We start from the raw sequence: 16,733 nt of genomic DNA, 5'->3' as shown, positions 1-16,733 counted from the left end.
TATGCCTACTACCAGATGTGAAAAGGCTGTCCCTAACAAAGGGTACAGACACTTCTTGATCATTGACCGATTCATCCATCTTCGCCATCGTTATGTACTGTGGTCTTCCTCCACTGTTGATCACAAAGCAGTTGTGGGTCCTGTCAGGGATTTTCCTTGCCTTAGCTAGTTTTGCAGTGGCCAAGGTGTTTGGTTTCCCCAATGACATCTGTAGCTGGAAGACGTTCCTTTATCAGCTTACTGGGGAGACGCTCAATGGGGGCTAGTAACCCAACACTAGCTATTATTATTATTATTTATGCTTGATTTGCCTTGCAAATAGTCATCTGTAACATTTTACTCTTATTTTGTTCATTTATTTATCTTTATTTATTATTTGCTCTCTGTTTTGTTCACTTTGTTTATGTTAACTGGTTTATTTCATTTTTACATTTGTTTTTAAAGGCTTGCTGTTGACTTATTATCACATGAACGAGATGTTGAAATCTCAAAACTGCGTGACTTAATTGCTGGAATTAAGTGTGGAGACATTTCAGCCTTAGATGATGTGAGACAGGAACTTGAAGCAAAGTACACTAAAGAAGTTGAAGAACTTCGTCGGTACTTTGAGCAGAAAGTTGCAGAAGTTGAAAAGCAGTAAGTGGAAGATCATTGTAGCATTGTACCTCTGAAGACATATAACAATACCTCATCATGTAATAATTATTTTGAAAAATATGTATGTATTTAGAATTCAGGAAGAAAAATATTGAAAATGTCACAGCTATGCAGTAGTAAAAACATATTTTATATTAGGCATCAGCCATAAATATGTCTACAACTTGTCTATCCAGCAGTCGCTGATGATGTAACCAACAATGTATTAACATTGGGAACTATTAGTGGAAGGGATGAGGAGTGTGTCCAGTGAATCAGAAAGGTGATGCAAACATTCTCAAAACAAGTGGGTGATTAGGTTTATCTCTAACAATTGTTATAATAAGGGAAAGAGGGCCCTCATATTCAGCATGGTCAGGTAATGGGCTTTACTATTTAAATTATAAGTCTGTTTCATTGAGAATTTCATCCTTGCTACTTTCCTTTACATTATATGTTGTATTAGTACATCTGCTGATCAAGATTTAATAGTGTGATTCTTCAGCTTCTCCCAGTGTATTTTGTGTCGAAATAGTTCAAAGATGAACTGCTGGATGTCAGTATCTAACAAGCGCAATATTTCGGCAGATGACAACGTCGCATTTATCAGGTGCACTGATGAACTGTTCTGTGAATTTAAAACTCTTCAAGTCTCGTTCTTTAGTATGTTAACCAAACATGAAGCATCAACACCTACTGATGCATAACATCTAACCCTCAGGCCGTACATCAAAGCTCTCTTCAACAGAAGAGTGATTAACTGCATATAGCAAGTGAACGTTGCACATCACATGACTGCTCACCACTGCCTCTGTACAAACACAGGCCAGCATGCTCAGTATCTACATCTACAACCACATAGATACTCTGCAAGCCACCGTATCATGCGTGGCGGAGAATACTCTGTACCACCACATGTCATTTCCTTTCCTATTCCACTCAAAAATTGAGTGAGCGAAAAATGACTGTCTGTATGCTTCTGTATGAGCCCTAGTTTTCATATCTTATCTTTGTTGTTTGTATGGGCAATGTATGTTGGCAGCAGTAGAATCATTTGGCAGTCAGCTCCAAATGCCAGTCCTCTATATTTTCTCAATAGTGTCTCTCAAAAACAACGTCGCCTTCCCTTCACGGATTGCCATTTGAGTTCCTGAAGCATCTCAGTAACACTTACGTATTGTTCAAACTGGTAACAGATCTCGCAGGCCACGTCTAAATTGCTTTGATGTCTTCCTTCAGTCCAATCTGGTATGGATTCCAAACACTCAAGCAGTATTGAAGAATAGTTTGCACTAGTGTCCCATACGCGGTCTCCTTTACAGATGAACCACTCTTTACTAAAATTCTCCCAATAAACCAAAGTGAACGATTCGCCTTCCCTACCACAGTTCTCACATGCTCGTTTCTCCTCATATCAGTTTGCAGCATTATGCCCAGATATTTAAATGACCTGATTGTGTCAAGGAGGACACTAGTAATACTGTATCCGAACATTACTGGTTTGATCTTCCTACTCACCTGCATTAACTTACATGTTTCCACATTTAGGGCTAGCTGCCATTCCGCACACCAACTTAAAACTTTTGTCTAAGTCTTCTTGTATCTTTCTATAGTAACTCAACTTCAACACCTTACTGTACTCCAGAGCATCGTCAGCAGACAGCCTCAGATTGCTGCCCACCCTGTCAGCCACATCATTTATGTTTATGGAGAACAACTGCGGTCATATCACACTTCCCTGGGGCACTCCTGACGATATCTTTGTCTCTGATGAGCACTCGCCATCTAGGACAAAATACTGGGTTCTGTTATTTAAGAAGTCTTCAAGCGACTTGCATATCTGTGAACTTATTCAGTATGCTCATACCTTCTTTAACAGCCTGCGATGGGGCACTGTGTCAAATGTTTTCTGGAAATCTAGAAATATGGAATCTGTCTGTCTGCTCTTCATCCACAGTTCACAGTATATCATGTGAAAAAAGGACAAGCTGAGTTTCTGTGGTGTCACCGCCAGACACCACACTTGCTAGGTGGTAGCCTTTAAATCGGCCGCGGTCCGGTAGTATACGTCGGACCCGCGTGTCGCCACTATCTGTGATTGCAGACCGAGTGCCGCCACATGGCAGGTCTAGAGAGACTTCCTAGCACTCGCCCCAGTTGTACAGCCGACTTTGCTAGCGATGGTTCACTGACAAATTACGCTCTCATTTGCCGAGACGATAGTTAGCATAGCCTTCAGCTACATCATTTGCTACGACCTAGCAAGGCGTCATTATCAATTGCTATTTATCTTGTGATGCATGTACCGTCAGACCGATGTTCACCAATTATGGATTAAAGTTAAGTATTCCAGAAGCTACATACCTTTTTTGCTAGTCTCTATTCCTTTAACTGTTCGAGACCTCACGCCAGCCTGTGTGAGCTTAAACGCGTGCCTTTCGGCTTCCTCTCATAGTGGCTTGGCTGTCTTGCCAAGTCACAACAGTTTCACATGGGTGACGCTTTCTAAAACCATGCTCATTCATGCACATAAAGTTCTCTGTCTCAAGAAAGTGTGTAATATTCAAACTGAGAATATGTTCAAGGATTCTGCAGCAAACAGAAGTTAGTGATATTGGTCTGTGATTTTGCAGGTCTGTTCTTTTACCTTTCTTATATAATGAGTCACCTGCTCTTTTTTTCCAGTTGCTTGAGACTTAGCACTGGACGAGAGATTCATGATAAATGCAAGCTAGGTAAGGGGCTAATGCAGTAGAGTCCTCTTTGTTAAATTAAACTGGCATTCCATAAGGATGTCGTGATTTAATTGTTTTCACATCCTACAGTTGTTTCTATATACCAGGAATGCAGTTGTTTCTGTACATCAGGAATGCATATTATCGCAAAAGAAGCTGAGTAGCACCATGGTGTAATGGTTCTGATACTGAACTGTTGGAAGGAGGGTTGTGAGTTCAAAACTCACCTGGACTGTACAATTTTAATTTCTATATTTGGTTCGAGTACTTTCTAGAAGTATCCACAAATGTCAAGAATCATTGTATTGGAATGTTCTGTAGCTGTATATATGCTGTATGTGTTCTGGCCGGAGGCAGTTTGCTCCATGCTCTTGCATGTGCTGAATAAACCTTCATTAGGTGAAGTTAGTGTTCGTCATTCATCTAATTACACCTTCTTCTACGTGACAATATTACTATGTCATCCATATGGGAGTCTGTGCTATGGTCAAATGACAGTATGTTTGCATGATCCTCCTGTGTGAACAATTTCTTGAATATGAAATTTAAAACTTGAGCTTTCCTTTTGCTATCTTCAACTGCCAAACCAGAGTGGTCAACAAGGAACTGAATGGAAGCCTTAGATCTGCTTATCGATTTTACATACAACCAGAATTTTCTTGGGTTCAGTGCCAGACCTTGTGCTCCTTTGTGTACACTGCTTAACAAATATACACTATCATGATCATTTTTAGCTAGTAAGAATATCGATACTGGACAAGAGTGTATGATAAAATGCCCTGTTACACAATGTATCCCTGCACTAAAGCTGAAGATGGCATACATAATTTCTTATTTATATCATCAGTATTTTCATTTCCTCAACAGGTATGTTTATATGTGTCACTAGTGACTATTAATTCATCTCATGTTTAACAATATTTAACAAAACCTGCTTTGTTTATTGTAAGTGTCATGGGTGATATTTGAACATTATACCATGTCACAGCTGTTTTTGTTATGTCTATACATTCATTTCTTTGAAAATACTTAAACTCTCTCTCTGTAGGTGAGTATCATTTGTTTCCTTAGTCTATTATCTCAGTAAAGAGACCTATTTGCTTTAAATTATGTAAAATTTGACTTCTTTGCATGTTGTTGTTGTTGTGGTCTTCAGTCCTGAGACTGGTTCTTCTGTAGCACCACATCTCCCAGTACCTACTGCAACCTACATCCTTCTGAATCTGCTTAGTGTATTCATCTCTTGGTCTCCCTCTACTATTTTTACCCTCCACGCTGCCCTCCAATACTAAATTGGTGATCCCCTCATGCCTCAGAACACGTCCTACCAACCGATCCCTTCTTCTGGTCAAGTTGTGCCACAAACTTCTCTTCTCCCCAATCCTATTCAATACTTCCTCATTAGTTATGTGATCTACCCATCTAATCTTCAGCATTCTTCTGTAGCACCACATTTCGAAAGCTTCTATTCTCTTCTTGTCCAAACTATTTATCTTCCATGTTTCACTTCCATACATGGCTACACTCCATACAAATACTTTCAGAAATGACTTCTTGATACTTAAATCAATACTCGATGTTAACAAATTTCTCTTCTTCAGAAACGCTTTCCTTGCCATTGCCAGTCTACATTTTATATCCTCTCTACTGCGACCATCATCAGTTATTTTGCTCCCCAAATAGCAAAACTCCTTTACTACTTTAAGTGTCTCATTTCCTAATCTAATTCCCTCAGCATCACCCGACTTCTTTGCATATCTGTCGTAAAAGGTCCTCACAAACTATAATTAGGAAAAACCTCCATCTTAACTATTTAGGAAACCTCTTCTTTGAGGTGATCAATTGTCGCTTTAATGATTTAAATCGTTTCATAAAAGAATTGCTTCATCCAGTCATCCCCTACTGTGGATAGTGTAACCAAACCACCACCTGGATCAGGAGAACAAATCCACTTCAATCCAATGCTTTTTATCAATTTACTTATTAGTACACCAATTATGAATAAATAAATTTCACTTGCTAATCACAATAAGCATGACTTTACCCTGATACTCTACCACCATACTTAATACCTCCAACAGACAGTAATTCGCATAATATATTAATTCTACTCACCAAGTGGCAGCAGAACACACACATAAAAAAACTGTTATGATTGGTAAGCTTTTGGAGCCAGTGGCTCCTCCTTCAGGCAGAAGGGTTGAAGGGGAAGGAAGAAGGGTGAAGGAAAAAGGGTGAAGAAAAATGGCTGGAGAGGTCTAGGAAAAGGGGTAGATTTTGGGAAAGTCACCCAGAACCACAAGTCAGGGGAGACTTACCATATGGGATGAGAAAGAAAGACTACCCCTTTTCCTAGACCTCTCCAGTCCTTTCCCTTCGCCATTCTTCCTTCCCCTTCAACCCTTCTGCCTGAATAAGGAGCCACTGGCTCCGAAAGCTTAACCAAGCACAACAGTCTTGTATGTGAGTGTTCTGCCCCCACTTGATGAGTAAATTTTTTTTCTATACAACTAAATAATTGATTGTTTTCATTGTTACACAATATATTAAGACATACATATCAATAATTTAAAACTCTTTTTCATATTCGTTAGTGTTCACATGCTTATTACCATAAAGCTTAAACCCAGTACTCTTATGACTATCGGTACTCATAAGTCTGTTTTCTTGATATGTGGTAATTTGTCTACTCTCTAGTGCTTTTTTAGTTTCTCCTAACACATACCACATCTTTTGAAATTCCTGTTGATGTTTTACATTGTTATCCACATAAATGATCATACTTCCAGTTGATTCAATGGTGTCCTATACTTTCTGTTTTAGTCTTTGTTCCAAACTAGTTAAGTTAGACATGGCCTTAACACCCTATGTTGCCATAATGATTGTTCTCTCTCATTCGTGTTTGAAATTTTGGTGTGAACCAATTTAAAATTTTGGTTCACATCTTTGAAATACTCCTTAAGCTCATGACAAACTACTTTATGTACCTCTTATGATAAGTTTTCTGTTAATAAATTTGTTTTACTTTCTATCTCTGTTATTTTGTTGTCCTGTTCTGTGAACCTTGACATAAATTCAGTCTTAATAGTCTCTTCTGCTTTCTTAGAAAGGTTTTCCTCCAGATTCTCTTACTTTTGTCCAGCTTAATGTTAGTAATATCCTCAACCGTTTCCATTAATTTTGTATTTTTGTCCATTAATTTGGCAAGTAATGCCTGTGTAGTCATTTTTTCAATTAACACTGGCATAAATGTCCACGTCGATATAATAGCTCACTTCTTGGTAGTTAATAATAAATTCAATATTCAATATAATATCACTCTGTCCAGTCTGTTACATCCAACTGTTAAGACTGGAATTAGAAAAAAATTGCACTTATTACCAGTTATTTAAAAAAAAAAAGGTGCAGGTTGGCTGCAAACTGCCACTGAATTGCCAATATGATGTTGATGTTTGCTTAGCTGTAGGTGACTGCTGATGCAACTTCCGTTGAACCAGTAATGGTGCTGTGCGAAGTCTCAGAGTCGTTGGTTGTGTGATGAGCACCAGTGCGATGTCCGCTGGCCGCAATCACATCAGTTATCTTCGTCACCAACCTCTCTTACGTATTGCAAACTCCACTGGTCTTCCTTAGTACTTTCAGTGCAAGCACATCATAACATTACATTGGTTGGTGTTCAGTATTCCAGCAATAAATTATTCCTTCTTCATGAAAATTGTTTATTCACAAGTTAAAGGAATGTTTTTCTACTCAATCTTGATAATAAAACTTGAGACAAACTTCCGTGTTCAGCTCTTGAAGCTCTGTTGATGATTATTAGTTGCCAAGGGCAACAAATTAATTCTTCTTAATATCTTGTCGAAATTCTTGAAATTTTTTGTTGTATTTTAATTTGTAAATGGTGATCTCAGTATCCATGCTTTGTTTCGGTGGTTGTTCATCACAAACAGTGAAAAAGTATTGGCTGGGTTTCACAGTGTCATATCTGCCAATTACCTTTTATAAATCTTGCTTGTGAATGGTCCCCTATTCTGTCCCACCACCATGAATTACCTTGCTTCTCTTCTCGACTTTGATATTTGCTGGGTGATACTGAAATGTTGCATCACGACTACTTTTAGCTACTAAATAAACTTTGAACTCTTATTTACACTTCTCTGTATTTAAAGTGTTCAAGTCTCACAGTGAGAGATCCTGGTTATTAGAACACTAAGTAGTTAAACCAAACATCAAACATTAACATCTACTGATACATAATGCCTGACCCATCGGCCATACACTAAAGTTCTCTTTAACTTTTCATTTATTTTTGGGTCCCCTTTGACTTTGTCAGTGACCCTCTTACCCTGAACTGTCCAAGACACCACCAGATTGGAGTGTCAAAGCATTCTTATAGCCTCAGACACCAAGTGATGCCACGCATCGCACACTGCCGACAACTGCTGTTATTGTTATGGCCCACACATCCTCTGTACGAACACAGACCGGGGCGCACAGTATCTGCTCCTTTCTTATACACTACTTAACAAATATCTGCTGTCACAATTATCTTTAGCTGGTATGAGTATCAATAGTGGACCAGGGTATTTGGTAAAATGCTTTTTACATTACATAAGCTGTTTTGACACATAAACTAATGTAGAAGGAGATTAGAAAATCAAATATCTTGTCACAATTTATAAAAAAAGAAAATGGGGGAAAGGAGGGGGGAGACAGAGGAGAGTACAATAATTGTTTACTCACCCAATTATATTTGTTCTGTGTATCCAGGCCAGTAATCACCTAGTGGGATGTGGAAAATCATCTGAAAAACACACCCCAAGTCTGTCAGTTATGTGATACACAAAGTTTTAGAAAATTTTACTCACTTTCTTGTGGTTTGTAGTACATATATGCAGTTAGGGTACGCTTATTCCATCCTGGGCAGGTAACTGCATAGTGGTAGGAAGGATGCCAAGCCACACCTTAAAATTAACCATGCCAAATCTGTTTCTAACCATTCCGACACTGTGACAATGTGGGACAAACACAAGCAAGAGAAGGAGAAGAAAATTAGTTGAACATTGTAGGCAGTACTACTGTTGAAAGTATGTTATAAGGCAAACTTCAGTGTTGAGTGCATTTCTTGGTATAACGACAGGAACATAGTTGCACTGTATTGAAAATAAAACAGACACATACTAACTTTATTAATGAGAAGTAGTTTAATACCAAACTGTTTGCAGGCATAACAGTTTTTGATGAAATAGTATTATTATTATTATTATTATTTATTATTATTATTATTATTATTACTATCATCATCATCATCATTAACACTATTATAAAAATGTGCAAATGTTGAACTAAACACTGAAATATGTGGCTTGGTGTGTAGGTAAACTAGCATTACATATAAAAGCTTTGAAAATGCTGGAAACAGAAGATAAACATATAATTATTAATCTCCTAAGTTGTAACTGTTCTGCTGGGTTTAAAAAAAAAATTGATGGATGACTGGAACTAGTCAACCTACAGTTTTGGGAAAATGTGTCTCCAGTACTGTACCGGTATCAATTTCTTGTGAATGGCACTAATTGTACAGTTTTTGTCTGGAAACAGTGTGTTACATGAAATATTCTATCTTTTTGGTTTCTTCTGGCTGTTGCGGTACAAATAGGTATTGATTAAAAAGTAGTTAACCAATTTTTATAAAATGACAATTTGTGTTTCAGCTACTCTGAAGAAATTGTCAGCCAGCACAGTCGGAAAATGTCTGACAGTAGCTGTGAATCAGAAAATGACTTGGTGTCTGACATGTATTATAATGGTGGGGGAGACCATGCATCTCACCTTACAACACTTACCCATATTTGTGATCCTTATGTAGCCGAACCAGACTATAGGTATGTAAAATGATTAAAACATATATTTGAGTTATTTGAATTATATGCATGCTAGCTTACGCTGATTCCATGCAATGTCATGCTGCAACTTGCAGCAGTGCTCCCCTTCAATTTACTTACAGGGTGTTACAAAAAGCTACGGCCAAACTTTCAGGAAACATTCCTCACACACAAAGAAAGAAAATATGTTATGTGGACATGTGTCCGGAAACGCGTACTTTCCATGTTAGAGCTCATTTTATTACTTCTCTTCAAATCACATTAATCATGGAGTGGAAACACACAGCAACTGAATGTACCAGCGTGACTTCAAACACTTTGTTACAGGAAATGTTCAAAATGTCCTCCGTTAGGGAGGATACATGCATCCACCTTCCATCGCATGGAATCCCTGATGCGCTGATGCAGCCCTGGAGAATGGCGTATTGTATCACAGCCGTCCACAGTACAAGCACGAAGAGTCTGTACATTTGGTACCGGGGTTGTGTAGACAAGAGCTTTCAAATGACCCCATAAATGAAAGTCAAGAGGGTTGAGGTCAGGAGAGCGTGAAGGCCATGGAATGGGTCCGCCTCTATCAATCCATCGGTCACCGAATCTGTTGTTGAGAAGTGTACGAACACTTCGACTGAAATGTGCAGGAGCTCCATCGTGCATGAACCACATATTGTGTCGTACTTGTAAGGGCACATGCTCTAGCAGCACAGGTAGAGTATCCCGTATGAAATCATGATAACGTGCTCCACTGAGTGTAGGTGGAAGAACATGGGGCCCAATCAAGATATCACCAACAATGCCTGCCCAAACGTTCACAGAAAATCTGTGTTGATGACGTGATTGCACAATTGCGTGCGGATTCTCGTCAGCCCACACATGTTGATTGTGAAAATTTACAATTTGATCACGTTGGAATGAAGCCTCATCAGTAAAGAGAACATTTGCACTGAAATGAGGATTGACACATTGTTGGATGAACCATTCGCAGAAGTGTACCTGTGGAGGCCAATGAGCTGCTGATAGTGCCTGCACACACTGTACATGGTACAGAAACAACTGGTTCTCCCGTAGCACTCTCCATACAATGACGTGGTCAACGTTACCTTGTACAGCTGCAACTTCTCTGACGCTGACATTAGGGTTATCGTCAACTGCACGAAGAATTGCCTCGTCCATTGCAGGTGTCCTCGTCGTTCTAGGTGATCCCCAGTTGCAAGTCATAGGCTGGAATGTTCCGTGCTCCCTAAGATGCCAATCAATTGCTTCGAACGTCTTCCTGTCGGGACACCTTCGTTCTGGAAATCTGTCTCAATCCTAATGTACCGCGCCACAGCTATTGCCCCGTGCTAATCCATACATCAAATGGGCATCTGCCAACTCTGCATTTGTAAACATTGCACTGACTGCAAAACCACGTTCGTGATGAACACTAACCTGTTGATGCTACGTACTGATGTGCTTGATGCTAGTACTGTAGAGCAATGAGTCGCATGTCAACACAAGCACCGTAGTCAACATTACCTTCCTTCAATTGGGCCAACTGGTGGTGAATCGAGGAAGTACAGTACATACTGACGAAACTAAAATGAGCTCTAACATGGAAATTAAGCGTTTCCGGAGACATGTCCACATAACATCTTTTCTTTATTTGTGTGTGAGGATGTTTCCTGAAAGTTTCGCCATACCTTTTTGTAACACCCTGTATATGTATATTAGAGTGTTGCCCATAGTGACTAGATTTACAAAATTCTCTCACAGTAGTGTTTATATTATTTATTCTGCGTTACTTCCATTCTTTTGCAGTGATTAAGTGATGTATAATATGTTATAGTTAGGTAGTTTCTCTCTCTCTCTCTCGATGACACTTGTGTGTCTCCCACTGTCTTCCACACTTTACTTACTTCATGTCTTATTGCTATATTAGTACTGGTGACATACAACATTTAACAATATGCTACAGTTTCTTTTTTTTTTTTTTTTTTTTTTCCTCTGAGAAATATCAACAGCATTACGAAAAGGATAGATTACTACCCACCATAAAGATCACACACTGAACTGCAGACAGGCACAATGAAAATACTTGCACATTTAGCTTTTAGCCAAAGCCTCCTTCTGAAAAGAAAACATGCATCAACACCACCGTGTGCTGCACGAACTCAATGGTGTCCATGTTACATTTCTATTCTCTTCACCTGCTGCCTCTCCATCCCGCATTCCTATCCCATGCACTTGTTACCTCCCTCCCTGCTGTCTGCCACTCTTCCACCACCCTCTCTCCTATTCATGCTGTCTCTTTTCTGCCCTCAGCTAATCCACGTGACAGAACCCCTCAACCCAGTAAAGCAGCAGAACTTCAGTTCCAGCACAGTGTATTGAGCTGGCACATTGTAGCCAAATAGCCAAATGTGTGGTTATGTTTGTTTGTGTGTAGAGGGGGGGAGGGGGAGGGGGAGGAGTTGGTGGAGGGTGCTTCTTTAGGTTGAAAGAGGAGTCATCCAAAAGCTATAAATGTTTGCAGTCTATTTTACATGATTGTTGGTGACTCAATTGCTTGGTGAGTTATTACCATTACTACTAAATTATTTAAATAAAACATAGGTTAAATAAGAAAGAGAAAGCACAATTGAAAGTCTCTCTCTCTCTCTCTCGATCTTTTCATTGACAGCTGGTTTCGATGAAGTGATCATCTCTTGTTGACACAAATAATCAATACATCAGAGGGAATAGAGCTCTGCTGACCAAATAGAGGTAGCACCAGGGGTATAACTACAGTCATGAGGGACCCAGTGCAGAAGCATTAAGTTGGGCCCCTTTCACCTCCTCCAAATCTGCCCCCCCCCCCCCCCCCCCCCTCCGTTACCAACACACTGAAATGTTTCCTACACATCTTCTCTCACATCAATGAGGCTACCAGACACTAAACTGTAGAATTTTTAAAAATGTAACAATTCTGCTTATGCAAATTTTCATTTTAGTTCTTTTTCTCATAAGGCCCATGAGTATGCACATTAGATTTTTCTCTGTCATTCTCTTTATAATCATGTTACTAATGTAAAAACAGTCACTAAAACTATGTATATTTCATTTAACAACTTCATTACAATATGTTGAACACTAGCTTAATAAGAGACAGTGTTTATGTTCCTACTATGCATGTAGCTGGTATTGCTGTTCATTTGTGTTCATCTACATCTACATCTACATCTACATCTACATTGATACTCCGCAAGCCACCCAACGGTGTGTGGCGGAGGGCACTTTACGTGCCACTGTCATTACCTCCCTTTCCTGTTCCAGTCGCGTATGGTTCGCGGGAAGAACGACTGTCTGAAACCCTCCGTGCGCGCTCTAATCTCTCTAATTTTACATTCGTGATCTCCTCGGGAAGTATAAGTAGGGGGAAGCAATATATTCGATACCTCATCCAGAAACGCACCCTCTCGAAACCTGCCGAGCAAGCTACACCGCGATGCAGAGCGCCTCTCTTGCAGAGTCTGCCACTTGAGTTTATTAAACATCTCCGTAACGCTATCACGGTTACCAAATAACCCAGTGACGAAACGCGCCGCTCTTCTTTGGATCTTCTCTATCTCCTCTGTCAACCCGACCTGGTACGGATCCCACACTGATGAGCAATACTCAAGTATAGGTCGAACGAGTGTTTTGTAAGCCACCTCCTTTGTTGATGGACTACATTTTCTAAGCACTCTCCCAATGAATCTCAACCTGGTACCCGCCTTACCAACAATTAATTTTATATGATCATTCCACTTCAAATCGTTCCGCACGCATACTCCCAGATATTTTACAGAAGTAACTGCTACCAGTGTTTGTTCCGCTATCATATAATCATACAATAAAGGATCCTTCTTTCTATGTATTCGCAATACATTACATTTGTCTATGTTAAGGGTCAATTGCCACTCCCTGCACCAAGTGCCTATCCGCTGGAGCATGATTCCTGTGTCTTTTTAACCAATCCCTATTTTGTATTATTTAAACAGTCCTTTACTGTAGTATGTATTATTTAAGAGGTATGGTCTAACACCCTTCTTAAACATGCTGCATTCAGCTACATCTTTTGTTTCCTGGAACAGTTCATTGTGCACTTTGATTCACTGATAGATAATATTGTTTTCAGTTTTTTTGTTTAATTTTTCTTAGTGTTTGTGCTTCAGTGATTTTGTGATTAATTTAACACGTATATGTTTTTCGTATTTAGGCGTTGCAGTTAGAATATGCAACTGTTTAAAAAGTGTTGTACAATAAGTTCAGGTACTATGTTTAGTTATTATTTTTATGGCCCTATTCTTTGCTCTGAATATTTTGTGCACTTGGTGCCAAAGAAAATGTACTATAGCTAAGGACTGAGTGTACATAGAAGTACAATGTAACAATGAGACACTTGTTGTTTCAGACTGATAGGACTCAGAGGGCATAACATGGTGATGGCAGGCTCATTAGTAGTATATTTGTATTTTTAACATTGGGTGGGGAATGAAAGACATTTTGCAGAAAACATTTCCACTTCCATAATTCGGAAAAAAATTGTATCACTGTCAGGAATCCAAACAGCATTGGTTGTTATTGGGGAAGGGGAGTATATCATTCTGAAGTACAAACAGCACAGGTTATTATGCAGCCGTTAAAGTCAATCACCTTGTGCTGTGTGTCATGTTCAGTACTACAGTATTATCTAAATGGCCTTTAGCCACAATTTGGCAGTGGCCATCCATGCAAGTGCTTGGCTAGTTGTCATGCTCTCATAGAACATTGCATAGATATTGCAGTAAAATCAGTATATTATGGGGCTGCTTTCGCACCTAGACATACCTCTGGTTGTGTGTGTATATCAGTGGCAGAATTAACGGCATTTTTCATATTCTTAAATCCTGTAGTTCACTATCAATACAATTGAGATACGAGATGTGAATTCCTGATTATCAGCATTGAGTTTTAGTCGGTCAAGAAGGATAAAAAATCATTGCAAATAATAAAAAAGGAAATGAAAATAAAAATTGGTGACACAATCAAAAAAAGTTTCGCATCAACCGGTTCCCAGAACTCCTGACGATAGACATTGACTGTGGATATCACAGATACAGTCTCTTTCAGTGTTCAGAGATGTCACTAAATGTACCCAAAGATGTAAACAACCATGCTTGAGCAGCGCCTATTAGACAGAGGGGGTCCAAAAGCTCAGCTGATCAGTTCCAGTCATTCCACCAAGGAGGAGGTACAAGGCTCATGTTGTCTGTAGTTCAACCATGCCTAGACAGTCAATAGTGCAGTTCGGTCACGTCCACATTGTTACTTTGTGCCAGGAAGGTTTCTCAACAAGCAAAGTGTCCAGGTGTCTCGGAGTGAACCAAAGTGATGGTGTTCAGACGTGGAGGAGATACAGAGAGACAGGAACTGTTCATGACATGCCTCACTCAGGCTGCCCAAGGGCTACTACTGCAGTGGAGGACCGCTACCTACGGATTATGGCTCGGAGGAACCCTGACAGCAACGCCACCACGATGGGTAATGCTTTTTGTGCAGCCACAGGACATTGTGTTATGATGATGTCGCATCTGCTTTCAACCAGACAATCGTTAGACACGTGTTTGGAGGCAACTCGGTCAGGCTGAACACCTTAGACACACTGTCCAGTGAGTGCAGCAAGGTGGAGGTTCCCTGCTTTTTTGGTGAGGCATTACGTGGGGCTGACGTATGCGGCTGGTGGTCATGGAAGGCACGTATGATACGTGAATACTAGGCTTCGACTGATAGTGCAACCATATTGCATATTGGCGAGGCATTTGTCTTCGTGAACAATAATTCGTGCCCCCATCATGCACATTTTGTGAATGACTTCCTTCAGGATAATGACATCGGTCAACTAGAGTGGCCAGCATGTTCTCCAGACATGAACACTATTGAACATGCCTGGGATGTATTGAAAAGGGCTATTTATGGATGACGTGACCCACCAACCACTCTGAGGGATCTACGCTGAATTGCCGTTGATGGGTGGGACACTCTGGACCGACAGTGCCTTGATGAACTTGTGGATAGTATGCCACGATGAATAAAGGCATGCATCAGTGCAAGAGGACATGCTACTGGGTACCGGTGTGTATAGCAATCTGGACCATGACCTCTGAAGATCTCGCTGTATGGTGGTACAATATGCAGTGTGTGGTTTTCATGAGCAATAAAAAGGGTGGAAATGATGTTAATGTTGATCTCTATTCCAATTTTCTGTCACCGGTGCCTTCATCTTGGCCCTCAAGGGTGATACATTGCCCGAGAAGGTCAAGATGATGGTCTACCGCTGTGATGTAAAGCCCTATATCGCTCCCCCAATGCGGTGCTTTAAGTGCTGGATGTTCGGCCGTATGTCTTCCCGCTGTACTTCCAGTGTCACATGACGAGATTGTGGATGCCCATCACATCCCAATATTCCGTGTGCCCCACCTCCCATCTGTGTCAACTGCGGAGAGCACCATTCGCCTTGCTCGCCAGACTGCTGGATTCTCCAGAGAGGAGTACAAGACCCTGGACCGGCTGACCTACACTGAGGCTAAGAGAAAACTTCAATACCGTGCGTATGACATCATCTTATGCCGCCGCTACAACAGTTCTGGCACCATCAGCTCCACCAACCCCAGTCACCTCTCAGATCCGGAAGACTACACCTGCCCCCTTGATGGTGGGGGCCATTTCCCTCCCTGTTGCTCCTGCACCACCTACTTCGAGAGCAACGCCCCTCCAACCATCGAGGACGTCCATCCCCACTTCTAAGCTGGAGAAACATAAGTCTTTTTCGGCTTCTCTTACTAGGAAGGGTTCCCTTGGGCCACTCCCTTCCCAGGTTTCTGCTCGTGGGGAAAATGACACCTGCCAGTGGGTGAAGAGCCCAAAAGCAGCTGGTTGTAGGGCTTCACACTCATCCTCAGACCCAGAAACTGAGCCATTGAAGTCCTCCCAGCTATGGAAACCCAAGGAGCAGTGAGAGAAATCCAAAAAGAAAACTCCTAAGACCCAAGAAATTGCAGTGGCACCCACGTCACTGCTACGTACAAGCTCTGCATCTGAGGATGGGGTGGAGACTTTGGCATCCGCTGAGGACCTAAATCTCACCAAACCCTCAAGACACAATGGATCTATACTGCTCAGGCAATAAGTCGGTGGCAGCAGGTGACTCTGAGGCGTAAAATACCTCATTGAATGTTCCATGCCTGCCCAGTCTCGCAATGACATCATCCTCCACTGGAATAGCAGTGGTTTTTTCACCACCTGGCTGAGCTACGGCAACTGTTAAGCTTTACACCTGCTATCTGCGTTGCCCTCTTGGAAACTTGGTTCCCGGACCCCTACCCTCCGCAGCTGTAAGGGATATTACAGGGACCGTAGTGACTATAATCGGGTTTCAGGTGGAGTTTGTGTTTATGTGCTAAACTCAGTCTGTAGTGACACTGTGCCCCTTCAAACC

The 16,733-nt window shown here is 40.8% G+C and overlaps 1 protein-coding gene and 1 long non-coding RNA gene across 2 annotated transcripts in view; one reads left to right on the top strand and one right to left on the bottom strand.

Moving 5' to 3' along the window:
* Window positions 1-16,733, top strand: part of LOC124593751 (A-kinase anchor protein 9-like) — a 505,072-nt gene that overhangs the window by 210,797 nt on the left and 277,542 nt on the right. Inside the window, exons 16-17 of the mRNA XM_047132086.1 lie at window positions 445-636; window positions 9,086-9,256. Coding sequence (XP_046988042.1) covers window positions 445-636; window positions 9,086-9,256 — 363 coding nt within the window. The remainder of the gene's footprint in view (window positions 1-444; window positions 637-9,085; window positions 9,257-16,733) is intronic.
* The window catches only part of LOC124593753, a 64,096-nt gene that overhangs the window by 24,111 nt on the left and 23,252 nt on the right, over window positions 1-16,733 (bottom strand). The window contains exon 2 of the long non-coding RNA XR_006978145.1: window positions 8,115-8,175. This is a non-coding gene — a long non-coding RNA (uncharacterized LOC124593753). The remainder of the gene's footprint in view (window positions 1-8,114; window positions 8,176-16,733) is intronic.

Source organism: Schistocerca americana, chromosome 2 (genome assembly GCF_021461395.2).
Source record: "Schistocerca americana isolate TAMUIC-IGC-003095 chromosome 2, iqSchAmer2.1, whole genome shotgun sequence".
Lineage (NCBI taxonomy): Eukaryota > Metazoa > Arthropoda > Insecta > Orthoptera > Acrididae > Schistocerca > Schistocerca americana.
Note: the sequence above shows the minus strand (reverse complement) of the source record. Positions and strands in the feature narration are given on the sequence as shown.